Source organism: Cyprinodon tularosa, unplaced genomic scaffold, assembly GCF_016077235.1.
Source record: "Cyprinodon tularosa strain WSP-4 unplaced genomic scaffold, ASM1607723v1 ctg521, whole genome shotgun sequence".
NCBI classification, from domain to species: Eukaryota; Metazoa; Chordata; class Actinopteri; order Cyprinodontiformes; family Cyprinodontidae; genus Cyprinodon; species Cyprinodon tularosa.
In genome coordinates, this window is record NW_024039254.1 from 374,846 (window position 1) to 402,543 (window position 27,698).

The 27,698-nt window shown below is 39.1% G+C and overlaps 1 protein-coding gene across 1 annotated transcript in view; it reads left to right on the plus strand.

The window, feature by feature from the left end:
• Positions 1 to 27,698, plus strand: part of ryr2a (ryanodine receptor 2a (cardiac)) — a 263,016-nt gene that overhangs the window by 202,662 nt on the left and 32,656 nt on the right. Inside the window, exons 80-93 of the mRNA XM_038303941.1 lie at positions 1,504 to 1,616; positions 3,897 to 3,993; positions 4,087 to 4,193; positions 6,497 to 6,548; positions 6,663 to 6,710; positions 6,796 to 6,895; positions 8,235 to 8,314; positions 10,559 to 10,635; positions 12,296 to 12,369; positions 13,850 to 13,867; positions 22,510 to 22,590; positions 25,220 to 25,308; positions 26,396 to 26,524; positions 26,889 to 26,993. Of these exons, the coding sequence (XP_038159869.1) occupies positions 1,504 to 1,616; positions 3,897 to 3,993; positions 4,087 to 4,193; positions 6,497 to 6,548; positions 6,663 to 6,710; positions 6,796 to 6,895; positions 8,235 to 8,314; positions 10,559 to 10,635; positions 12,296 to 12,369; positions 13,850 to 13,867; positions 22,510 to 22,590; positions 25,220 to 25,308; positions 26,396 to 26,524; positions 26,889 to 26,993 (1,170 nt within the window). The remainder of the gene's footprint in view (positions 1 to 1,503; positions 1,617 to 3,896; positions 3,994 to 4,086; positions 4,194 to 6,496; positions 6,549 to 6,662; positions 6,711 to 6,795; positions 6,896 to 8,234; positions 8,315 to 10,558; positions 10,636 to 12,295; positions 12,370 to 13,849; positions 13,868 to 22,509; positions 22,591 to 25,219; positions 25,309 to 26,395; positions 26,525 to 26,888; positions 26,994 to 27,698) is intronic.

Below are 27,698 nucleotides of genomic sequence, written 5' to 3' on the forward strand. Positions count from 1 at the left end.
CTACATGGTTGGTTGAACATTCCCACATGATGTCAAACATTGTGGTTGCCCAGACAACGATAATAACGTAGCGTTTGTGTGCCGCAGTACTTTCTTTCAAGACTGACAATGATTGTTTTCTACTTTCGGCTAATTTAGATCGTCAGTGAAATGTAAAACAATAGCAAATATAGGGAATAATATGTTGAAACTCCAAAAGAGATTTGATCCTTAAGAAATGGGTGCAATACAGTTTGTCCGAGTGGCGTTTCCATATATTGACGTCATAAGAAGGGGCGAGGCCCCGAGCAGGTCTGGTACCTACAGCGGGAAGGATCGGTTTCAGAGGGGTGGTGGAAATAAGTCTTCAATCAATTATAGATGTTGGGAGTTAAAAACAGAAATAAAGCATTTCCTTTAGACGAGGGGCCAATTAAGATCAAACCTTAAAGGAATAGTACACCCAAAACATGATTAGCCTTCATTTTCTACTCACCCCCATGCTGAACAACACTCTGGAGTACTTTTTTGATATCTCAAATGCATCTGGAGATCTGGGAGGCTTCTTGCTGTCTGCTGACATTCAAATAATGGAGGTCTATGGCGCCCGAGACAGAAAGGTCCATAAAAGTCCATAAAAACGTGTCAATATTCCTCCATACTGCTCGTCCAATGTATTCCAAGTGTCCTGAGTGGGTAGCGTCCATAATTTACTCGAAACGAAGTCATTTAGAATGTTTTTAGAGCATAAACAGTAGTGTATAGGATTTCCTAATAGCGCCCCCATGCGCGCTCACGGCGCTACGGAAGCCGGCAGACCAAACCAGCGCATTCAGCTCGGCAAAGAACTCATGCTCTTCCACAACACTGAAGTCCTCAGACATTTTTCTTTCGTTGTTTCTTTCTTTGCACAGGTAAACAGCACATTTCTTCTTCTACGCTTGCATTATCGGCAGAGCAGACGCTGAATGCGCACTTCCTTCCGGTTTGGTCTGCCGGCTTCCGTAGAATCGTGAGCGCGCATGGGGGCGCTATTAGGAAATCCTATACACTACTGTTTAGGCTCTAAAACGTTCTAAATGACTTCGTTTCGAGTAAATTCTGGATGCTACCCACTCAGGACACTTGGATTACATTGGACGAGCAGTATGGAGGAATATTGACACGTTTTTGTGGACTTTTGTGGACCTTTCTGTCTCGGGCACAATAGACCTCCATTATTTGAATGTCAGCAGACAGCAAGAAGCCTCCCAGATCTCCAGATGCATTTGAGATATCAAAAAAGTACTCCAGAGTTTTGTTCAGCATGGGGGTGAGTAGAAAATGAAGGCTAATCATGTTTTGGGTGTACTATTCCTTTAACTTCCTTCACTCAGTTTTGCACATATTTCAACAACAGCCCCCCCCCCACCGTGATGGCCATGATAGATCTCCTTATCTGGGATGTTGGTAGATCAGGGCCTTCATGTGTAATAATGGATGTAACACTTTGTTTTGTTCTAAGTAGGCGTGTCTCTGTTTCAGGTGGAGCATCCTCAGCGCAGCAAGAAAGCGGTTTGGCACAAGCTGCTGTCTAAGCAAAGGAAGCGGGCGGTGGTCGCTTGTTTCAGGATGGCACCGCTATATAACCTGCCAAGGTATGATCTGCAAGTTCACCATCCTTAATGGGAACATTTTTAACCTACCTAACAGTATCAACAAGCTTAATAAACTTTTAAACAAATCAAGTCCACAGAGCAAATGTTTTTGTTGTATAGCTAGCAGCGCCAGAGCGTTAATAACCGTCTAAAGGCGGGAATTCGAGGTACGATATTTTATATATTTTTAATCATTGCACGCAGCTACAGCTCAATCAGCATGATGGAACCGTAGGGTTTAAAAGTTCACAGCTTTGGATATTTGTTCTTCCACTGTACGACCCGACGCTCTGATGCGATCTACCTGCTCACACTGCACGTACAAAACACACGTCGGAATCAGCAGTGAGAGATGGCGCTGGTTAGACTCCACCATCAGGAATAATAATAGGAAGAGCTCCCAGTGAGCGAGGTTCGGGTACATCAGCTTGTGAGGGATTTGCAAAAACCAGCCAGAAAACCAGTTCAAAAAAGGACTTAATTTATTTTAAAAAAGTTTTTTTTTAAATTATAAACTGGGCCCAAAAACAAAGGTCAACAAAACAGACTTCAATTTTGGTTCTAACATAAAGAACTAAAGCTCAAACTGACCTATCAAACATGAGGGAAGCTTAAATAGTGGCTGATCAGACCACTGCTGAAACACGAGGGGGATAACTGACCGACAATCTAACAAACAAATAAACTTAATTAAACTGATAAATACTGGCCAGAAACTAAGTACTTTTTTAATTTAACAAATTATTAAAAGTACCCAAAACTAAGAATATCAAAACAAATGATAAGCAAATTTCCCCTCCCATTACAACAAATGGTGCGACCCGCTGATTAGCCGACCAATTGAGAGGAAAGCTGGAGCTCATTGCAGCAGCAGATCCAGAGGAACCTGAATCAATTTTAACAAAAATCTAACAACCTGACAAAGTTAATAAAATGTTCTGCAATAGCTAACTTAAAGTCAGGCTAATGAAAATATTTGAAATGTGCAACTCATTTTGAAAATGAAAAATCTAAAAGTTGCCACACAGCTTTAGAATGTGACAGCGGTCTGTCCCGCAGCTCTGCTTCCACAGCAGGATTCACTCACAAAAACCCCATAACAGCGGATTTTCTCCTGACTTTTCCATTCTGATGGGGAGGTGGTCGTTAGAGGCTAATCACGCCTCGCCGACACACAGTGAGGCTGAAAGTCGGCCTTCTACAGCGATACATCTGTACAAAAACAGCAAAAAAAACAATCAGGATCACATCAAGATACCAAGGATAAGTATAAATTCCTTAAACAAAACTGTAACAAGTTGATGAAAACTTACATTTTTGACTATAAAATGTATAACATTTAGGTTCATTTTCAATCTTCTCCATGCAGAAATAATATGCTCCTATTTTAGGGAACATTTGATATCAACATTAGAAAATTACAACGTTTATCATATTATTTCCAAATGTTTCTTTTGAAACAGAAATTTCAGAATAAATGACTGAATGTTTCTGGAAACTTTTTTCTAAACTTATAATTGGAGTTTATAGTTGATTATATTTTGACAAAATTATACCTAATGGAAAAGTGTCCACTAGGCGCTTAAGAAAGCGTTATGAATTAGCTACTGATTTAGCATTAAACTTTAAACAAAAGGCATCCTGATGAAGATTAAAGGGAAGTTTGAAATATTTTTCAATTTGACCTTGAATAAAAAGCGATAAACTATGATGAGCCTTAATTTACCTGCAGACGTTTACCTGCATTTCAGAACGAAACCCTGCAAAATATCAATAAGCTAATGTTAACAAAGTGTATCTGTTACAACTAATTAATAAAGAAAGGCAAAAATATCCTGCAAGAATCTTCTTTTTTCCTTTTCTATTTTTTCCAGTATTTATGTGTGTGCATATATATATATATATATATATATATATATATATATATATATATATATATATATTATATATAGTTTCCTGGAGTCTAAGGGGTTAATTAGAGCATCAGGAAAGATTTGATTACCGTTAGATTTAAATATTTCACTTTTCCAACAATACTCCTATTTTTTGCCTTTTTTTTTTTCATTATTTGCAAGAAAAATTATTCTAAGCTACCATAATTAAAATACATGTTTGAGATATTTCACTCTATGTTTAATGAGTTTATAAAACAAAAGAGAATCTCTGATATGCACAAAAATATTTACAGAAAACCATTTTAAAAAGGGGCAGATGTGCACTTAATGGGTTGTTTTAAGTAGTTATTCTCTATATAATAGTAATTTATCTTCTTCATAACAGGCACCGGGCTGTAAACTTGTTCTTGCAAGGCTATGAGAAGTCCTGGATCGAGGCAGAAGAGCATTATTTTGAAGACAAACTCATCGAGGACCTTGCTGTAAGATCGTGGTTATTAAGGTGGAAATCCTCTGATCCAAATGAAGTCATAATAAAGAAAATCTATTTCTTCTGTGTTTTGGTCTGACTGCAGAAAGCAGGGGAAAGAGAGCCATCTGAGGAAGAGGAGGGTATCAAACGGATCGATCCACTCCACCAACTTATCCAGCTCTTCAGTAGAACAGCCCTCACTGAGAAATGGTGGGTTCATGTAACAATGTGCAAACTTTCCATAAATCAAGCATAATTATTATTATTTTTTTTGTTTCAAATCAACAAAGTTAATTTAAATTGACATCAATTTATTGTTTTTATGTTTAGCAGGGTTTATTTATTAGTTTTCTCAGTGACCTTAAAGTGTTTCTGTTTCAGTTTATCAGAACATTTATCATTTGCTTCAACAAACAAAAGCAACAAAAATTGGGGGTTGATGTGATGAAGTTATATAATCTCATCCCTCAGCTCTGTCATGCGGTCATGTCTTCTCTTGCTGGACTAATTTTGAAACATTTTTATGCCTTCACATTTATTTCAAAATGCCCGCATGCAGAATAAACATACTTGCATGACTGTTAAACTAGTTCTGCACATGATTTATTTACCACCACACAACAAAATCACACATGCAAGAGAAACTGCCGCTTCCAGAGGTGAAAATCGCTCTTTGCGCTCGGGATCTCACAGCGAGCGTGACTTTTTATCCAGCGGTCACGATCGAGCACAGGTGTGCTATTTTCTCCTTGCGTGAAGAAACATGTGTTTTGACAGGTTGGGTGGAGACAAACCTCTTCTGTGAACCTCCTCCTGATTGGGCCTTGCAAACAGGATCACACAGGAAGTGGCATCAGGAAGCCTTAATTCCTGTAAGCCTGGCTCCAAGGTGGTCCGACAGAGTATTAGGGCCAGGCTTGAGATTTTTGTTTATCTATTTCGAGAATAAAGTCATAAAATTACGAGAATAAAGTCATAAAATAACGAGAATAAAGTTGTAAAATTACGAGAATAAAGACGTAAAATTATGAAAATAAAGTCAGAAAATTATGAGAATAAAGTTGCAACGAGAATAGTCATAAAATTACAAGAATAAAGTCATAAAATTACGAGAATAAAGTCAAAAAATTACGAGAATAAAATTCAAACATTATGAAAATAAACTCACAAAATTACGAGAATATAGTCCTAACATTATGAGAATAAAGTCGTAAAATTACGAGAATAAAGTCGTAAAATTATGAGAATAAAGTCATAAAATTACAAGAATAAAGTCATAAGATTACGAGAACAAAGTCACAATGAGAATAATCATCAAATTAAGAGAACAAAGTTGAAATATTAAGAGAATAAATTTGTAAAATTACGATAATCAAGTTGTATTTTATAACAACTCTTCCAAGAAGCCCTTTCTTCCCTAAAATGAGGAATGTGGAGCATCATGTGAAGTTCTACTTTAGCATTGGTTTGACAAATCAGGAAATCTTTAAGCAGCAGCATCAAACTGGGCAGGATGTCAAAGTGGACTCTGGTTGCTGATTGGTGGAGCTGGTCTGACATCATCTGCTGGGCGGAGCTCCAAGCTTTCTTTCTGAAACGGGTTGTTGTATGATGACTTCATTCTCGTAATGTTACAACTTTATTCTTAAAATACAAAAAATAAAAAAATCTCTAGCCTAGCCCTAATACTCCATCGTAAAGGTGGGGACCAGTGTAAAGTTCTGCACTTATCCTGGTACCATGTCTTGTCTCCGTTCCTCTTTGAGCCTTCCTGTTTCCAGCTGAGTGTGTCTGTCTGAGCTCGCTGCTGGACTCATAGAACTCTGAACATGCTTGAACGCTTAGAGGATTCCTGGAACCCTGGATCTGTCTGTTCCTATTTTGATCGGAACCCCTTGTCGGGTTACAAACTCCTGGATCTCAGAACTGTCCTGTTCTGACCTGGATCGGTCTCCTGCCTGCTCACTGGGGTTGCTGCATAGGGGACACCTTGGACGGCTATGAGGTTCATCTCTTTGACGGACCATCGGCTGGATCCTGCCTTCCTTGGAGAGGATGGACTGAACTGTTAAACCAGAGTGTCAGTGATTGGTTGCGCCCCGCCTCCCTGCAGCCACTGCTGTCCGCTTATCCTCAGCAGCCCGTGTTTCTGTTCTCTGTTTTATTATTTTTCTGTTACTAAATGTTTTAAAAGTTCCCAACATCCAACTGGGTCCATCGGTCCCATTTAATGACAATAATTTTCGTTTTACTTTGAAATGTTTCCTTTTTTTGTATTTCATTGCTGTTTTTTGTTTTGAATTAGGTTCATTTCTCAATATTTCCCAAAGTCCTCTTGGATTATACCCTGTTTCCCTTTCAATAAACTTTCTCTACATATTAACTGGTAGTTTTTTGTTTCTGGCCTTGAATAGAAGCTGCAGTGTTTAAATGTCCAACAATCAGGTGTTTTTTGTAGTTTTGATTGGATGAATAAAATGTTGGTGGTATTTAGTTTCTCTTTTCTTTTGCAGCAAACTGGATGAAGACAACCTGTACATGGCTTATGCTGACATCATGGCTAAGGTACCAGCACCTCTATTTCTGAACACACAAATTTGCTGTTCTTATTGTTTTTGTTTAAATATTTTTTATTGGAGATTTAAATTAAATCTTCCGTTCCTTGCCTCCTCCCTTTAGAGTTGCCATGATGAAGAAGATGAGGAAGGAGAAGTAAAAAGCTTTGAAGTAGGCTATCACTCACTTGTTCTTGGAACGTTTTGATGACATTCTTAGGGCTGACTGCATATATTTTCCTGCTTTAACGAACTAGGAGAAGGAGATGGAGAAGCAGAAGCTGCTGTATCAGCAGGCCCGACTGCACGACCGTGGAGCTGCAGAAATGGTTCTCCAAACCATCAGCGCCAGTAAAGGTGGGCCCCAACCTGAAGAAAAACTAAATGACAAAAGTCCAATATTAGTAGCCTAGTAAACTAGCCCCACCCGCCAGCGGCCAAAACCATTTTTGCCTGCGAGTGGTCTAGCCTCGATCAATGCCCCAGGCCCTAGAACTGGCTGGCCAATCACAACGCAGGGATGTGTTTTGAATTTCTGGATGCAAAGTGGGCGGGGTTTTGAGGGCGTGATGACAAAGCTGCACGACACTGGAGAAAGCACAACAAGGAAGATGACACCAACTATTGAACAGTTCTGGTTTGACTCAGCTTTGGAATCATTTTTGGAAGGATTAGACTTGGAGTTTTCATTGAAACATGAGCAGGAAGAGGCTCTACGCTCACTCATTTTTAAGAAGGATGTATTCGCTGTTTTACCAACAGGCTGTTTGTTTACACTCCCCCACCAGCTTTCTGTCGCGCTCACTACGTCACAATCGGTTGCGCTTATTGGTCAGAGCGTTTCGCTAATATGAACAGAAATGGTTTGAAAAACAACTGGTTGTTTTATCAACAATCTTCTGATGTCTCTTTCATCCGGGCCAGACTAGATTACACATTTAATCTCACATTAAGTCTGGTTTATCAGGCTACTATAGTAGAACTGAAAACTGAATGTTCTGTTGACCCTATATGGAGTTAATGTTTTTTAAAACGGCAAAGTTTTGATGAAAGAACAGAGAAAGTAAGGCAGGGATATTGAGAAGGTTGCATGAAGTTCTAGTTTGGACCTTCTGACCAGCTGTATGCTCCAGCACCCCAGCAAGGAATGCTAAGAAGGCCTGGAACTGTACCGCCACTTGGCCCAAAGGCCCAAGCTGCTCCCTGATGGTTCCCACTGTGGGTAATGGGCCACAGGGGTTAGTGTCGGGGGAGGGGGAACTTGTGTCTATTGTTCAAGCTTAGCCCAGTGGGGTCCTGCCGACGCTGATCAAAGTATCCTACCCATAGGCCTTTGCTCCAGGATGAGCGACCCTGAGGGGAACCTTGATTAGTCATCACGAAGGATTTATGAATCGCTCTTTGTTTGATTCGTCACCAACAGCCTGTTTAGATTGAAAGTTTAGCCGTTTAAACAACAGCCGTCCCAGAAGTACGATCCATCCACAAAACATAAGTGGTTTTATTGTAGTGGTCCTAATAAAACTTCATTTAGCAAAAATACATAGCAGATCTGTGTGCAGAAGCTGCTAAGTTTGTTTGCCTATCAGAGCACTAGTGAACATTAATGCCAGCTGGCACTGAGTTATTTATTTATTATTTTTGCCTGAAAACAGTCACATCCAAACTAATGGAGACATTTTCATTTGTGCTCCAGGTGTTATGGGCCCTATGGTTGCTTCCACTCTGAAGCTGGGCATCGCCATCCTCAATGGAGGAAACTCTACTGTACAGCAGGTAAACACTGTGTAATGACAAAACTCTAACTGACATATCTCTACATGTTAAAACAGAGTAAAGATCTTTTATAATAAAACGTTCAACTTCTTAGATGAGGGATTGGGTTTATATGCATGCGTCAGGATTCCAAGATCTGCGCCGAACCACTTGGCAGGCTATTATATATATATATATATATATATATATATATATATATATATATATATATGCATACATACATATGACTTAGATTTATTTTGTCTTTTTGTATACACGAATGTATAAATAAGAAATCTCTTTAAAACAGCTCTAGACAATTTCATTTTTTTCTAAGTGCAGCCTTGAAAACAGTAATAAATACACAAAAAACCAATAAAAACACATGACTGTATATTTATATTTTATATTTTTTTTACAAAGATTTATATATGCATACATATATATGTATGTATATATAAATATATGTATACACTACCGTTCAAAAGTTTGGGGTCACCCAAACAATTTTGTGGTTTCCTGAAAAGTCACACTTATTCACCACCATACGTTGTGAAATGAATAGAAAATGGAGTCAAGACATTGACAAGGTTAAAAATAATGTGTATTCAAAATAAGATTTTTTTTTTTTACATCAAACTTTGCTTTCTTCAAAGAATCCTCCATTTGCAGTAATTACAGCATTGCAGACCTTTGGCATTCTAACTGTTAATTTGTTGAGGTAATCTGGAGAAATTGCACCCCACGCTTCCAGAAGCAGCTCCCACCAGTTGGATTGGTTGGATGGGCACTTCTTGCGTACCATACGGTCAAGCTGCTCCCACAACAGCTCAATGGGGTTCAGATCTAGTGACTGCGCTGGCCACTCCATTACCGGTAGAATACCAGCTGCCTGCTTCTGCTCTAATTTGGAGGTGTGTTTAGGGTCATTGTCCTGTTGTAGGGTGATATTGGCTTCAATCAAGCGCTGTCCACTGGGTATGGCATGGCGTTGCAAAATGGAGTGATAGCCTTCCTTATTCAGAATCCCTTTTACTCTGTACAAATCTCCCACCATACCAGCACCAAAGCAACCCCAGACCATCACATTACCTCCACCATGCTGAACAGATGGCATCAGGCATTCTTCCAGCATATTTTCATTTGTTCTGCATCTCACAAACATTCTTCTTTGAGATCCAAACACCTCAAACTTGGATTCATCCGTCCACAACACTTTTTCCAGTCTTCCTCTGTCCAATGTCTGTGTTCTTTTGCCCATCTTAATCTTTTTCTTTTATTGGCCAGTCTCAGATATGGCTTTTTCTTTGCCACTCTGCCCTGAAGCCCAGAATCCCGCAGCCGCCTCTTCACTGTAGATGTTGACACTGGTGTTTTGCAGGTACTATTTAATGAAGATGCCAGTTGGGGACCTGTGAGTCGTCTGTTTCTCAAACTAGAGACTCAAATGTACTTATCTTCTTTCTCAGTTGTGCAACGCCGCCTCCCACTTCTTTTTCTACTCTGGTTATAGCCTGTTTGTGCTGTCCTCTGAAGGGAGTAGTACATACCATTGTAGGAAATCTTCAGTTTCTTAGCAATTTCTCGCATGGAATAGCCTTTATTTCTAAGAACAAGAATAGACTGTGGAGTTTCAGATGAAAGTTCTCTTTTTCTGGCCATTTTGAGCGTTTAATTGACCCCACAAATGTAATGCTCCAGAAACTCAATCTGCTCAAAGGAAAGTCAGTTTTGTAGCTTCTGTAACGAGCTAAACTGTTTTCAGATGTGTGAACATGATTGCACAAGGGTTTTCTAATCATCAATTAGCCTTCTGAGCCAATGAGCAAACACATTGTACCATTAGAACCCTGGAGTGATAGTTGCTGGAAATGGGCCTCTATACACCTATGTAGATATTGCACCAAAAACCAGACATTAGCAGCTAAAATAGTAATTTACCACATTAGCATTGTATAGAGTGTATTTCTTTAAAGTTAAGACTAGTTTAAAGTTATCTTCATTGAAAAGTACAGTGCTTTTCCTTCCAAAATAAGGACATTTCAATGTGACCCCAAACTTTTGAACGGTAGCGTATATACATACACACACACACACACACACACACACATATATATATATATATATATATATTTATTTGTTTATTTATTTATATTTTTTTTCCTGGATGGGATGCGAAGCCTCTTTAAACATGGAAACAAATTCCTGTGGATTCCAGTGAAATCTTGCGATACTGTAGGATCTTAACAAGTTTTTCTTCAACAGAAAATGTTGGATTATCTAAAGGACAAGAAGGATGTTGGCTTCTTCCAAAGTCTGGCTGGTCTGATGCAATCCTGCAGGTGAGGATAGAACGACTAAATCAATGAAAATGCTGATTTCCCCAAGTCTAAAACTGGATGATTTGGAAAACATCTGGTTTGTCCCTATGAGCCTAAGTTAGAGTTTTTATGGACACTGCATCCTTCCATCCATCCTGGTGTTGGCCTCTATTGACCTTCAGCCCCTTTGCTGCTCCAGCTCTGAGTATTAACAGTTAAGCTTTCATTCTATTGCAAAGTAGATTTTATTTACTTGAAAAAGCTTGAAAAGCATAATTTTTCAAATTCATACCTATCTTACAACATGTTAAATGCAGTCAAGCTGCAAAAATATAAAGTTTTAAGACAATCTGTTTTTGTAATTTATTGTTTTTATTTTAATTTTTTTTAAAGAATTCACATTTAGATGGTATTACTGCAGCTCACTTGTCCCACCTCTCCCACCAACATGATGCAGATTAATAGGCAATGTTTTTTAGATAATTAGGCTTTTTAATTGATTATTGAATGAAATTATAACAAACATTTTGTATTTCATAATTGATATTCCATTTGTGTTTAAAGTTATTACAGGAAAGTTCAATGTTCTATATTTTTGATGACATAAAGTAACTGCTTTGTTACTCTGGCTACTAATCAGTTAGTCATTTTGTGTGAAATTATCATTCTAAAAAGAAAATGATTTTTTTTCTTCCAGATATCAGGAATACATATTAAGTATAACTGGTATATATATCAAAACGGCTTGCCATAACTTCTTGTGACTGTGATAAGATTAGGGGTTTATTTCTTTAATGGTAGTAGATAAATGTATGGATTAGGTGAAATTAACTGTCAGCAGGTGAAAATGAAGAATAAAAACATTGTTCTAACAGGAAGAATCTGTTCATCGTCTCATGGGTTCCTCCTCAGCCTTATTCCATCTTCTTTTACACAGTGAATACTGTCCGTTTCCAGCTGCTTGAGATGTTATCATCAAGCAACTATTAGTCCCATAGATGGCTTCAGATTCTGCGTGTAGACTGAGTAGGTTTCTATCACAGAGTGAAGTCAGCCCCCTCCCCCGCTCAGAGTTTATTAATCTATGTCTAATCTACAAATGATTTCAGTAGTTCTTCATTTACTTATAAAATAAATAAATAAAATAAAATGATCTGCCTCCCGCTCATAGTAAACAAACCAAAAACAAATAAGTCTCATATCCTGTCAACTGAGTTGTAGAATCCTCTCCTTAAAAATATTTAATTCTCGGTGAATTACAGCCAATCGTTTTTTGATAGGATCCTCGTCAAACGGCCTTGCAATGTTTGTTTTTAAAGGGAATTATTATTTTTTTTCTTATGCACAAAACTACCAAAAAAATTCTGACTGAATCAGGACATAAGGCAATGTGATTGGCTGTAAGGAGAGCGGAGCCAATGTAGTTTACTGAGGAAAACCTGCTGCTGACCGGGTTAGCTTGGGGAGGATGTTACTATGGCAACAGAAGCAGAGGATGAGGAAACTCTCTTTGTGAAACAGAAAACTTTTTGATTTTCCCCGATTTCAGGTTTAGAAAACTAAGTTTTCTGTAAACCTGCTTTTTGAAACATAATGTACTTCTGGATTAACGGTATAATACACAGAGTTCTGGACGGCCGGGAGACACGGTTGTTTCACAGACCCGTTTGTTTTGTTCCAGTGTCCTGGACCTGAATGCATTCGAGAGGCAGAACAAAGCAGAGGGACTGGGGATGGTGACAGAGGAGGGATCAGGTAAGCAGGGACATGCTTCCACAATAAAGACTGTTTTACTGCTTAACTTATTGCAAAAGTCTTTTTAAAATGTTTTTCCCTTTTTATGAGAAATATTAGCCCCACTTGGGACTAATTGAACAATTTTTTTACTCTGATATAAAATGTCTCCAGGTACTTTTAAATACCTAAAATGTCTCCTTAAATTGTTTTCTTTAAGACAGCCTGACCTGTTTTCTGATATTTATCATTTTGGTGACAGAAGAAGAAGTCTGCATGTTGGAGTTTTATCACATCATAGTTTTTAAGCTTTCTGTTGGGTTTGGATCCGCTAACATGTGACCTGTAAATTCTATTATAACCAAAATACAAACTTGAAGTCTTTCAGATCGGAAATCCTCTTTACCATCACCCTAATCTTTATTTCCCTCCCTGGAGATTCAGCCTGAGCTATTGGAAAGAAAAACTTCTTCTGATCAGAAACAAACATTGATTCATTTAAATAAATATTGCCAAAGACGCTGAGACTCAGTGATTGTGATGCTTTAAAAATACTTCCCATGAAAAACCAAAAACGGATCCTGCAGGCGTGTTTCTCTTACATCATTGGGACCGACGGCTCTGGTGGCTGCCTATCGGGACAAATGCTGTTTTAGGGTGAGGTGTTTGGTTTAGGACTCAGTGTGAATGAGGTTTAGGTAAAGTATGAACCTGTAAGGTTGGGCTCAGGGTAAAGGTCATGGGAAGGCTGTAGATTAGAAATGAATGACAGTCAGTGGAAAGTCCCCATGTGGATAGAGAAATGCGGTTGTATGCTTTGTTTTGTGTTTTTGAACATTTTTACTATTTTCTTTTATAAACCAAGCTGAATGAAATGAGGTTGACCAGCGAGGGTTGCATAGCAACCAGCAGAGTGATTTAGCCATCCCTAAATTAGTTTGAAAAAGAAAAACTTTATTTTGAGGGGTTTTGTCATTGTTTTTGTGATTTACAAACATATAAGATTTAAACAGGTGACACTTATTTAAATATATATATATATATAGCTGAAGATGATTAATCTTGAAATAAAAAACTCTTTTAAAAATAAACATACAAAAGGTTTTCCCAACACATCCCTCTTCTTTTACGCAGAATTTTCCATTTTTTTGTCCTTTTTTGATTATGTCCAGCTAGACAATTCTTATGTTTTAACTTTATTCAAAGTGATATTTGACAGAAGATTCATTGTTTTCTAGATCTGGATTAGAACAGCTTTTACTCAGAAATCTGAACAGTCTGAAACGATCCAGGATTCACTCCTGATTAGAACCGGATTTGTGTTGTTCTTTTTGCTTTTTAATTTTTAATGGATCAAACAGAAGCACTCAGTTTTTCAAAGTTATTTTCCCTATATGTAATCTTTGCTCCTTTATTTGTGTCTTACTTTCTTTCTCTCTCTTTTTTCCCTTCTGTTTTCCTTTTTCCATTTTTGTTTACTGCACTTTCCTCCCTACCTCAGTCATCACTCATGAGCGTGGTAATTATGCCTTCTGCCATTTTCTTGTGTGTTGGTTGGTCCTCCCCCCCTCTCCCTCCCTCCCTTCCTCCCTCCCTCCTTCTCTCTCTTTCTTTCTCCACGGCTGGTTTGGTTGTGTCCAGTTCTGTCCAGGTCCTGAGTGCAGACGTCCAAACTGTGTCCTTTTTTAGCTGCTCTGTGTTCCTTTTTTGCCTGAACCGTCACCATCCCAACCCCTTTGCTGTTACCTCATCACAGTTGATTCCTGGGCTGGTCTTATTCTTGTTTTTTTCTCATTAGTAAAGGCAAAGAAATGAAACTACAGAGAAAAACACTTGATATACATGTATGTAGTTTTCCAATCTGAATTTAACAAAAGTAGATGAAGGGCAAACAGCTTTCCCTCAGGATCTGCACAGTGTCTGGCACATTTAAAAACAACTAATACGAGTATTTATCCTGTCCCACCCTCATTCCTCGCCTCCTTTCTCTCAGTCTTATAGTAAAACCTTGAATCAGTTGGTTGTTTTGTCTCAGTAAGGAAGGTGGTTATTGTGCTGTTGTTATCTGTTGTGAAGTGAACAGTCCCTTCTATGTTCTCAGCCTCTCATTTCCCAACTCACTCACTTAGGGCTGCAATGAAACCTGCAAGCAGATCCCACTTGCATCTCAAAACAATGGGAAGCAAATGTTCTGCAAATACAAAAATAACTGCAAATAGGAAAAATCAGACTTGCAAACACAGAAATCTGACTAATGGCCCCAAAAAGGAAAAATGCTGCATAGAAAATAGAGAGCAATAGAGTGCAAATAAAAAAAAACCCTGCTGCAAATGATGCTAACATAGAAATAAGAAGGTTGTTTTAGATTTTGGAAGTCTGAGTAAAAAAAGAAATAATATTTTTGTAATGTTAGAAATTTGCTGAGCGCAAATACACAAACTGTTCTGTGAGTCACAAATTAAAAAAATTTTACATTCTCCGTTTAGACTCACTTGTACTTAACATTTTGAAGAGGTTTATCTTTTTCTAATTGTAAACCTTGGGAAAGGAAATTACAATTATAAAACACATACAAAGGAAATACACACCAAGATGCAAAAATAGCCACAAGCGAAGAGAAGCTGCAGAAACATGAGTGTTGTACTACAGAGGCAGGGCTCCGCCATTTTAACAGCCAGTGCGGTAGTGCACAGCACAGGTCGGTCACAATGAGAGTTTAATGATGTGGTGTTAAATGCATTTATCTCAGGTTTAGATTTCTTATCCACCATTTTTAGGCTTAGCGTTAGCCTTCAATCGGTCCACGGCCGATTGGTTTTCCTCCAAAACGTCAGGTCTGTCAAGCAGCATTTAGGTGTCACTTATGTAAAAATAATTTAGATTAGGGTTTAAATTAAAACTTTGAATCAATTTAAGTTTTGAAATAAAATCATTTTATGAAAAAGGTACACACCACAAGAGGGAGACAAATATACTTGTCCCTAAACATTAGGGCCTGGCCAATAAAGAAAATAAAGAACAATCCAATGGACTCCGGTTCCAAGTTTGAAGACGTTTCTCTTCCATCCAGGAAGCTTTTTAGATTCAAAATGTCAGAAATGGCGTTGAGTTCCAGGCTTTATAGAGTGGACCAACCAAAGCTTTGTTTTTGTTTAGAAAACATGCAAATTGAACCGGAGGAGCGGGTCCACCCCTTTGGAATGGGGGTCGTTTGGCTTCTGTGTTAGCCTCCATTGCCCCATACCTGTCTACAGGTGCTGGTCATAAAATTAGAATATCATGAAAAAGTAGATTGATTTCAGTAATTCCATTTAAAAAGTGAAACTTGTATATTATATTCATACATTACATACAAACTCATATATTTCAGATGTTTATTTTGTTTAATTTTGATGATTACAAATGACAACAAATGAAAATCTCAAATTCATCATATCAGAAAATTAGAATATTACTGAAGACCAATAAAAACAAAGGATTTATAGAAATGTTGGCCAACTGAAAAGTATGAACATGAAAAGTATGAGCATGTACAGCACTCAGTATTTAGTTGGGCCTCCTTTGGCCTGTATTACTGCAGCAATGCGGCGTGGCATGGAGTCGATCAGTCTGTGGCACTGCTCAGGTGTTATGATAGCCCAGGTTGCTCTAATAGTGGCTTTTAGCTCTTCTGAATTGTTGGGTCTGGTGTATTGCATCTTCTTCTTCACAATACCCCATAGATTTTCTATGGGGTTAAGGTCAGGAGAGTTTGCTGGCCAATTAAGAACAGGGATACCATGGTCCTTCAACCAGGTACTGGTAGCTTTGGCACTGTGTGCAGGTGCCAAGTCCTGTTGGAAAATGAAATCTGCATCTCCAAAAAGTTGGTCAGCTGCAGGAAGCATGAAGTGCTCTAAAACTTCCTGGTATGTGGCTGCGTTGACCCTGGACCTCAGAAAACACAATGGACCAACACCAGCAGATGACATGGCACCCCAAACCATCACTGACTGTGGAAACTTTACACTGGACTTCAAGCAACGTGGATGAAGTGCCTCTCTTCTTTTCCTCCAGACTCTGGGACCTTGATTTCCAAAGGAAATGCAAAATTTACTTTCATCAGAGAACATGACTTTGGACCACTCACCAGCAGTCCAGTCCTGTTTCTCTTTAGCCCAGGCAAGACGCTTCTGACGCTGTCTGTGGTTCAAGAGTGGCTTGACACAAGGAATGCGACAGCAGAAACCCATGTCTTTCATACGTCTGTGTGTGGTGGTTCTTGAAGCACTCACTCCAGCTGCAGTCCACTCTTTGTGAATCTCCCCCACATTTTTGAATGGGTTTTGTTTCACAATCCTCTCCAGGGTGCGGTTATCTCTCTTGCTTGTACACTTTTTTCGACCACATCTTTTCCTTCCCTTCGCCTCTCTATTAATGTGCTTGGACACTGAGCTCTGTGAACAGCCAGCCTCTTTAGCGATGACCTTTTGTGTCTTGCCCTCCTTGTGCAAGGTGTCGATGGTCGTCTTTTGGACAACTGTCAAGTCAGCAGTCTTCCCCATGATTGTGTAGCCTATAGAACTAGACTGAAAGACCATTTAAAGGCTTTTGCAGGTGATTTGAGTTAATTAGCTGATTAGAGTGTGGTACCAGGGGCCATCAATTTTGAACCTTTTCACAATATTCTAATTTTCTGATATGATGAATTTGAGATTTTCATTTGTTGTCATTTGTAATCATCAAAATTAAACAAAATAAACATCTGAAATATATGAGTTTGTATGTAATGTATGAATATAATATACAAGTTTCACTTTTTAAATGGAATTACTGAAATCAATCTACTTTTTCATGATATTCTAATTTTATGACCAGCACCTGTATGTCTCTGAAAGGGGGGTCGGTAAAGAGAATTGTTGGTCTCTATCGCTGCATTGGAGGTTTTTAAAAGCTGGAACCTGAGTCCCCCCCCCCTGTTTAAGGTTGTTTTTTCTTTCTTAACATAGATGGCTTCCTTCACGCCCCTCTCAAACCACCTGTCTTCTTCGTCCAAAATGTGAACATTCTGGTCCTCAAATGAATGTCCTTTGTCACTGCATTGAACTGCAGACACCACTCCGCTTAGATTAGGTCTGGTGGTTTGGTCTTTAGGATGAACTGGTCTCTGTTTAAGGGGCTGTTTGGTTTGAAATGTTCTGGGATTTAGTGTTTGGAGAAAATCCTCTTGAGTTTTTCAGAGACTCCAGCAACATCTGGGAGGGAGATGTTTTTTTGACAAATGCCCAGTTTGGGTATCCACAGTTTTGGAGAGCATCTTCCTTTAATTCCCCCCTTTCAGAGACACAGACGGGTATCATGTATTACAGGCCCTCATTCCAAAGGGGTGGACCCGTTCGTCTGTTTCAGTTTGGATGTTTTCTAAACAAAAACAAGGCTTTGTTGGGCTGCTTGAAAAAGCTTCATGGATGGGAAGAGAAACGTCTTCAAACTTGGAATCAAAGTCCAGTGAATTGAGCTGATGAGTTGATGATCGTCTTCCCCTAGTGGTCTGGAGCACTTCTGTTATGCGCTGTTAGTTTGCAGATATCCTTTGTTGTAGTCGTTTTTGTTATTTTTTAACTTGCAGCATTTTTCCTTTGCTTTGTTTAGTCCGTTTGAGTGTTAGTCTCATTTTTGTGGTTGTGGTACTTTTTTCTTTGCAGTGCATTTGCATCCATTAGCTGACCGTACCAAACGGATGATGCTGCGGTTTGTGGTGCAGCAGCAATTTAGTTCAGCCCTTTTTTTTTTTTTTTATCTGCAGATAAAGGTGTGTTTGGATAAACTATCCAGCAAATAGGGATAAAGTCAGTAACTACTTCCTTTAAAAGATTCTAGAAACCTGAACATGACAGTAGATGTCAGCTTAAGGTTGTTTAAAGGCTGTAGGTTGAGCTACTGTTGAGCTTCGTAGGACTGTAGGGTTTTTTCTCTTTCACTCATTCTGTAAACAAGCCGACAAATAAAGCAATGGATAATTGAGAGGCAGTAAAAAGGTGAGGAGGGTAAATCTAAACAGAAACCAGTAGTTGCAGCCCTGTTCATCCATCATCTGCCTCCTTTCATCCATTCTAATCGTTTAACTTAGCTGTTTTTTCCCCTCCACCTTTTTTTGAACTGTGACCTCAGAGTGGTTGTTTGTGGCCACGCTGTTTTCCAGAAGGAACCTTCTGGACTCCTTCTTTTCCACCTTATTTAATGGTTTTAATGGCAAACTGATCCCTGTTATCAGGATTTAGCTGATGGTTGTGAAATTAATCATTTATAACCTGTTTCTTTCTGGTGTAATAACCTATCCTGACCACATTTGTTTCTTTTCAAGCTTTGTTTAAGATTTTTCCTTCTAAAGTACAATACAAATATCCATGTGTAATGCTGTTTATGTGTTTAGATTGATTAAGATTATTGGTAGAAAATTAGTTTATATAATTGTTGGTGTGTCAAACTGTTTAAGGAGTCTGTAAAATCAAAGATCTTTTTTTGAAAACATTCAAGTTATTTTAGATAGTGAACACTGAAAAACCTTCATATGGTTCAATCTCTGTGTTTGGAACAAAACTGAAAGTTCCTTAGATAATCGGAAAGCGCATCTGACCTTCCTAAAAATAAAGCTCAAAGGGCCTGATCCTTAGCGAAGTTTGCATATTTCAAAACTCATACAAGCCTTAATTATTAGTGCATATTCTCATCAACAAAGAAAACATTCTACTATAAAACCACGCAAATCCCTCACACTAAGCATGCTTGTAGTGACAGTGGAGAGGAAAAACTCCCTTTGAACAGAGAGAAACCTCCAGCAGAACCAGACTCAGTGTGAGCGGTCATCTGCTGAGGCCGACTGGGGTTCAAGGAGACAGAAGCAGACATAGAAATAGAAGCATAGATATAAAAGGCAACTGTCAACCAGCTAAAGATCCAATGTCTATAAACATGTAAACACATTTGGACCTTCGGAAAAAATAAGAGTGGAATAATCAGTGCTTTAAGTGGGAAAAAAAAGTAGTCAGTACTACTCCCAACACAACTCCCAATATACTGATAGTACCAGAACCTCCACTGGCAGTCAGTCTGATGGGTATCATTCTGCCCAATGAATTAATGATGATGTCATCAACTACAGTACAGCACAAGAAAAGCAAATATAACACGAGACAGACATTTCAGCAGAGGGTCACATCGGAGGTGGAGTCACATGAAGTCAATCTGAGATATTGAGACATTAGTTGTATGATGAGTGTGTTCAATATGTCCGTGAACACTGACCACAGGCAATGACCTTGATAAGATGGAAGTTTATAAACATTTCTGGGCACATCCACAGATGTTCGCTGGTAGGGGGGGGGGGGGGGGGGGGGGGTTGGGGCACTTAATGCAGTGGGATGACAGACAATCTTTATATGATTACACCAAAAGAAACTAAATGACTAAACTTAAATATTCATAGAAGAGCTGAATAGAATAAAAACAGCCAAAAGAGAACATCACAGAGCCTGGAAGGAGACATTGGTAGGAACCTTGAAAGAGCGCATTGGTTTTTCCTTCCTCAATGTTCTTTATTGGTCTCCACAAGAAGATGATCATGTTTTATTTTATAATAGTAAATAAATAATAAAGTAAACGAAGCCAAGCTGCTCACTAGCTGGAAGCTACAGAACAGAGCAGATAAACACCCAGAGCACAGTGCAACAAAGCATCCAGATTTCTAAGTTTAACCGTTTTAGAGGCTTAAAACTGACGCGGTGGGGTGGATGTTTAACAGGACTCAAATGCAGGGACCCTGAAGCTGAAGTAGTTTCTTGAAGATTTAATAACAAAAAGGGTAACAGAAGCAAAAATCTGCAAAAAAAAAAAACATTAATTCACAAAAACTAGTGATGTTGTGAGATGAGCCAAGGCTTCGAGGCGTGTGTCAAGTAGTGTAGGGGGCGTTTCCACGAGGCGCTTATCGAGGCTTGCTTCATTGGGGGGAGGAGCCCAAATAGATGACGTCCGAAGCCTCGCTACCTCGCCATACCACGTGACCGCTTCGGGAAGAGGTCCAGCTCGCCCCGAACTTTGGCAGGCATTTAAACAGGATAAGTATTCAGTCAAGATGCGGGAGTTTGGAGGATCTTGCTCTCAGTTGGATAGATTCTAAGAATAGATTGGTTGGAAAAACAAACCGATCTAGTTGGTTAAATCTAGTTTGGTTAGATTAAACAACATAATGTGATGAGCCAGTGGCTACAAATTCCAACTCAGACAGATTTTTTTTGGCTACTGTGACTAAATTGTATTGGTTTGCCATAGTACAAGTATAGATTGGGTAAAAACACTGCCGAAGTTAGATTGGTTGGTTTGACCGAAAAAATGATTGAACATATAACTTCCAACCCGATTAAAAACAAAAACCGGGAAAAACTATTATGTTTGAATAAAATGACCAACACCTTTCATTTTGTTCATTGATGTTCATTTTGTTCAATTTGTACAAACCCTTACACTTTATGCTTGAGCTTATTTCACTAAAATGGCAGAAAAACAGTGATTCGTCACTTCTAAGACATTTTAAACACAAAAAAATCTTAAAAAACTTTTTATTATATAGACCAATCATTAACAATTTCAGAGGAACTTATATGGAGGAAAAAAAAAGAAACACGAAAAACAACAGCAAAAAATCAGATTATATTACTTACTGTATTTCGGCATACCACCAGTAGGTGGTGACATGTTCACATGAGGCTTCATGAACTGTGGGGATCGTTGAAGCAATTCGCCAAACGGTTCAAATGCCTCATGAGGCTTCATCTCACTATCACTAACAAAAACTGAGAACCAGGAATACTCACAACAAGGGAAAAGGAAATGACGACAAACCAGCAATAGTGACTGAACAGGAGGTGCATATATGGGAGAGAGAAACAAAGACAAGGATAATTAGCTAATTGGGAGCAGGTGTGGACAGAGGATTCTAGAAGGGAGCTATGGAAAAGGAGACTGACACAAGAGGGCAAACAAGAAATACCTATGAACTCAAATAGCCTACATCCAGAAAGACGACAAAATAGGAATTAAAGCAATAAAACTAGAAAAAAAAAGAAAAACATGGATCAAAGTGAAACTGAAAACTCAAAAAGAATACTTAAACAGAACCAAAACCATGACAAAAACACTTCTGGTGTTATACTAACTTTAGGACATGATTTGAATAAGTAATCATCTTTAAAGCAGAGCGCAGGTCTGGATTCCTCCCTGTAAACAGGCCGCCTATAGAAGCTGCTGTAGCTCTAAGCCTTTTGGCCCAGTCCTCTACTGAGCTTTGCAGGTTCTTGCTGTCTGGATGTGACTCTTTACTGGATCCCTGTTACATTTCAGCTCTGCTGCTCAAAGCATTTCTCTACGTTTCCTGCCATTAGAGGATACTCTCTAACTTCCCCAGATTGAATTCAGCACCTCGGTTATAAAGAATAGCATCTAGAAAAGCTGCCTCCCTGGTAGAACTGATCACCTCTGCATTTTGAAAGGAGACCCTTGAACTTCCAGTCCTGTTTCAGACTTTCTGATTCCCTCCTCTGTTCCGGTTCTGTTCACTTTCTACGGATATGTTGAGGTTTCTGGTTACCTGGTGTCTGGTCCGTCCTTCTTTCTTTGTGCATTTCATGGTTTAGAGCAGCATTTTTACACAGTCAGAGTCGCCAGCTTCCGTTTTCTATGTGGTTTAATATAAAATTCACAGCAGAGAAGCTAAAACTCAACCCAAAGATAAAATGAACCAAATTTCTGACTGTAAAATGCTGCACTATGTAGACGACACATGAGTTTACCACTTAGTGCGCAGCTGTGCCCCTCTTATCCAACGGTGTGAATGTGTGTTTGTGATAGAAAAGATGGACTCTGTGGTGAATTAATTCACTGGTGATATCCTAACATTAGCGACGGTCTTCTAACATGGCCTCACTCTCCATCTTCCTGTTCTTTCTCACATGTTGTCTGCCTCTCTTGTCGTCTCTCTGATCTCTGTGTCTGTAAATATAAATCTGAGTGTGCTCTTAATGTTTGCTCATGCCGCTGTTGTTTGGATGTCTGTGCCTACGCTCGTCCGTGGTTGTGCTTACGTGTTCCCGCATGTGTGCGTGTTTGTTTCTTCTCTTCTGCCAGGTGAGAAGGTCATGCAGGATGATGAGTTCACCTGTGACCTTTTCCGCTTCCTGCAGCTGCTCTGCGAAGGACACAACTCAGGTACTATGTTATCACTTACTGCTGATTATTTCAATCAGGAACATGATTAAAATCGAAATAAAGCTGCATTCAGGTGCAATCAGACAGAACGCCATGTCGGTCTAGTCGCTGTGAAACGCGTCATCAAATAGGAGGAGCTTCAGCTGCGTGAAACGGACATCCCACGTGAAAAAACTGGTCCTTCGTTATTCACATGAAAATGATCTTTTGTAAAAAATAAAGAGAATTAAAGGAACAGTCTGGTCAGCAAGGAATAATCAATGGATCATTATATATACTTAAAACTAATACGTTTGCAGTGATTTAATGAATTTAACGCTAATCAGTAAAAAAGATAAAAACAATAATTTTCTTTGCGATCACTGAGTCTGGGAGCGGCCATTTTTGCCCAATTATAGTAACCCCTCCCTCCTGCCATCTTCCAGCAGTGTCGTCACGGTGCGGTAAGCCTAGCGCCATTCTCCCCGCCTTACAAGCTAAATCAATGGGAACTACTAGACACATCTGCAATCAACAACAATTATTGAAGATTTCCAGAGGACTTCACCATTGAAATTCACCAGAGCTATAGTGAAACTGACAATGCCCACGTGCATGGCAGCTGGATGTTGGAATACATCGGGTAAAAGTGAAAAAAAAGAGTTATTTCAGCTTTCTGATTCCTGATCCTCCACGGACGGGTTCATCGTTGGATCGCCAACTTGAAGAGGGAGGATTTACCATCAAACTTCTGGCCAGAGAAAAAACAGGTAATATGTAGCCAACATTTGGAAGAAGAATGTTTTCAAGATGACTTGGATAATAGCGCGTTGTGACAAACACCAGATACAGCACTGGGACTTGATCAACAGCCGATACCGCACCGTGACGTCACAAACCAGCAGGTGGCAGTAGTGTTCTTTGACAAACATGGATGCCTCCAATAAAGCACATTCACATAAAAATTACTCTTGTATGAAAAATACACTTTAAACTACCTCAACCGGCGTGTATCTTTTTAGTCATGTACAAAAAAAAAAAACGATTTAAGGTCAGATTGCCATACGCTTCAAAAAACACCAAAAAGTAATTAAATTGTTTTTTTTAGGACATGACTAAATGGATACACGCCCGTTGAGGCAGTTTAAAGTCTATTTTTTGTACCAAACTAAAGGGATAAATGGGTATCGACTATGGGTATGCTGGTCTGACAGAACAACGCTCTTCCTCGCATGGTTTGCATTGAGATAATATGGAAATCCACCGGCATCACTGCGGACACCACGTTCAGTGTAAATGTACCTTTAGAGCAGCTCTATCTTATCGTTCCTTTCAGCCCATTAGGACATGTAGTTTTGTTGCTCTGTGGTCGTTAGCCTCCTGAAGTCTAGCTCAGTTTTTACTCATAACCTTGATCTCATGGATATTTTGAACACTGACTTAAAGACTGTAGAAAAGTCGGAACACAGAATACATAAAGCAGCGCTTCATCAGGATGGATGCTGTCTGATAATGAGAGCTGGAAGATTTACAATGAAAAAAAAATGTTTATCTAAATAAGTGCATTTTTTCTTGAATTGAGGAGGTAATTGAGACACTTTGCCAATATTACAAGACAATTTACATTTAAAATAAGAAAAAAACAATTTAATTGTCTGTCATGGTTTGATTGAGGTTTTGAGGACCCAAATACAAAGATCAGGAGGCAGAGGTGAGTCTTGAAGGTCTAATAAATTAACCGAGGCTAAAATCCAAAATACAAGAGACCATAAATCAGAAAACTTCATGGGAAAACTCACCTGGAGAGCCAGGAAAAGACAAGGAACCAGCACTGAGGAACTGCACAGGGAGAGTATATATGGGAGACAGAACAAAGACAGGACCAGTGAGCTGATTGGGAGCAGGTGTGGATGGAAGCATCTAGAAGGAAACCAAGGGGAAAGGAAACAAACACAAGGGGGCAACAGAGATGAACTCAAGAACACTGCTAGAAAAACAACTACTAATTAACAAATAACAACTACTACAAAGAAACTAAAGATAAACTTAAACAGAGGGAAGAACCCTGACATTGCCTTATTATCTAATTTTCTTATTTTAAGAGTAATAATACTCACTCCATTGGCAAATCATCTTATTCACCTACTTAAATTCACTTAGTTTAAGACATTTTTACTTGTTTCTAGATGTTTTTTCCAGTGTAACCTCTGAGGTTATGTTGGAAACAGAGACAGAGAAGTCAATGGTTTAACCCTTCAAAGGTTTATTGTACCAGCTGGTGGGCGGAGCCAACTGGAAAGGTGAAAGACGTCAGAAAGGCTGGTAGCAGGCGTGAGAAGGCGGATAAAAAATCAATGTGTCAAAAATATTCATGAGTTCAAGATCCTGTGTGTAGAAACAGAATATTAAGATGGATAATATTTAAAGTGTAAAAATCTACATCGTACTCTGCAGGACATTTACAGGAATCAGAAAAGTGTCCGACTCCGTAGAAAGAAGCTGAGCTTTTCCAAACAGCAGCAGTTTTCTCTCAGACCTTTACTCTAGTTCATCACAGTGAAGGTTATAAATCAGCAGCAGCTGCTCTTCCCGTGTTTAACTTTCTCTTTAACCTTATCGTAATATTAGCCGTTTGTTGACTCTGTTTCAGATTTCCAGAACTACTTGAGGACACAAACTGGGAACAACACAACCGTGAACATCATCATCTCTACGGTGGACTACCTGCTCAGAGTTCAGGTTCGCCGTTCTGTTCGCAGAGAACCATTAGAAAAACCAAACACATCGGTGTATAAGACTCTTTTCTATTGATCGCCAATAATCAGCCATGACCGCCTCAGGATTCATTCAGTTTGGAAAGATATGGCAGAATGACAGTGACTGCAAAAATAAATGATTTGTTGGCCTAAAACTTCTAAAGTAACTTCCTGACTAATGTAGACAGAAGATGGATCAAATTATCATGAGCTGATGTTTAATTTGCATTTTGGTTGTTTATTTGTTCTATAAACCATTCCACGTTCTTAGGCTACGTGATCTCCTTGGTGACTTGCATTCATACAGCTCACTTCTATTCACTTTATTTCTATAGCACCAGTTCACATTATGTCATCTCAAGGCATTTACCAGTTCACCAGATCATCCAGTCAGATTGATTCAAAGTTTTCTATCTAAGGAAAACCAGCTGATTACATCGACTCATTGACTCTTCAGCAATCCCTCACACTAAGCATGCTTGTAGCGACAGTGGAGAGGAAAAACTCCCTTTTAACAGGAAGAAACCTCCAGCAGAACCAGGCTCAGTGTGAGCGGCCATCTGCTGAGGCGGACTGGGGTTCAAGGAGACCGAAGCAGATTATACAGCTCGCATATTCCGCATACGCAGCAGAGGACGCAATAGTAGCGAGTGAGCTCTGTGTTTACAATCTTTCCAAACCTACGCCAGTGCATTAACAACACAATCTTTTCAGGAAGGTTAAAAATAAATACTGCTCTCCATGGTCCGCCATGGTTACTGTTTTTCTTCCTGTCCCTGTGTCACAAGACTCATAATTGTGACCTTTTTTTGGTATTAATGGCGTTCAGGTCGGATGAATGTGACCTGCCCATTCAGACACAGGTCGCATTTGAAAAAATCTAATTTGTAAGGATTCAGAACCACAGAGCCAAATGTCATGGATCACATTGGAAAACATGAGATCCATGTTGTTCAGAATGAATAGATCACATCTAGGTGACTTCAGGCTGCCGTCTGAACGTAGCCTCAGACGTTGGCCGTGATGCTACTGGAAAAAAGCTGAAATTTCCTCCGCCTGCCTCTCCTCAGGAATCCATCAGTGATTTCTACTGGTATTACTCTGGGAAGGACGTGATTGACGAGCAGGGCCAGAGGAACTTCTCCAAGGCCATCAACGTGGCCAAACAGGTGTTCAACACGCTAACCGAGTACATCCAGGTAAGAGCCGCTTCCAGAACATTCAGCAGCTGGAAGGGAGGGGTCAGATTTTCACACGTCATTCTGTTTGCAGATTCTAATTCCATTTTCTACGCCACAATGTCAGATGAGATGCTCTGATGATGATTTTCTTAACTTCAAATATTATTTAGAATCAGGTGCATCCTTCTGCTTAGAAGATCAGTGTTGTGCATAAAAACCCTGCATGTCTTGTTTTCACGGTTTTAGCAGCTGAGGCTCTGATTAGAGGCCAGAAGTTTAAATATGGATCACAGTTATCTGCAGACAGAGTCAAAGGATGATTGCTTTGCTTTTATAAATGTAAATGGGGGTTAAACTGATGCTGGTTTTGCTGGTCCTGCAGGGTCCGTGCACCGGCAACCAGCAGAGTCTGGCTCACAGCCGACTGTGGGACGCCGTGGTTGGCTTTCTGCATGTTTTTGCTCACATGCAGATGAAACTATCACAGGTTAGTAGAGATGACCTGAGCAGACAGTGAAATCCGCTTTGTTTCATCTTTTAATACGTAACGTATTTAACCCTTTATAGGGTAAGTTACCGTTTTTTGATAATTTGAATGCTCTTTACAAATGGAGTCCCCCCCCCCTACCTCAGTGAGGTCTAGAAGCCCAAGATCTATATCCATCCATTCATCAAAGATCCTGCAACATGGCTGTACATCTTATTTTGGCATTTGACCAGTTAGATGAGAACTTGAATGATATATTACCTGCTGGATATTAGGTTGGGAAAAAGTTAAGAAAAATATCAAAAAGCTAATTGAAAAGTTAAAAAGTTAATAAGCCTAGTTAATTATATTTAGGTTTATAAAAAAAAAAAGTATCAGCATTAATGCCTCTAATGTTATGTTGGACCAATTCTTTCATGAATTTCTTATAGAAGTATTTTTGTTATTTTTCTTAACATGTTTGGGTAATTTGGAGTTTCTGTTATTACAATAATTTTTGCCATCAAAATATCCATATTTTTTTTATGTTCCAAAGGTAATAAGGTCTTGTTCAGGATTCCAATTACACTATTGGCTTGAAATGTTGATTTTTATATTTTTATTTCACTGAGTGACCTATAAAGGGTAAATTCCATTAGGAATCTAAAATTCTTGTTTTGCATGTTTGACGTTCAGCAGCAGATGAATGGTAGCGACCTTCTCTCT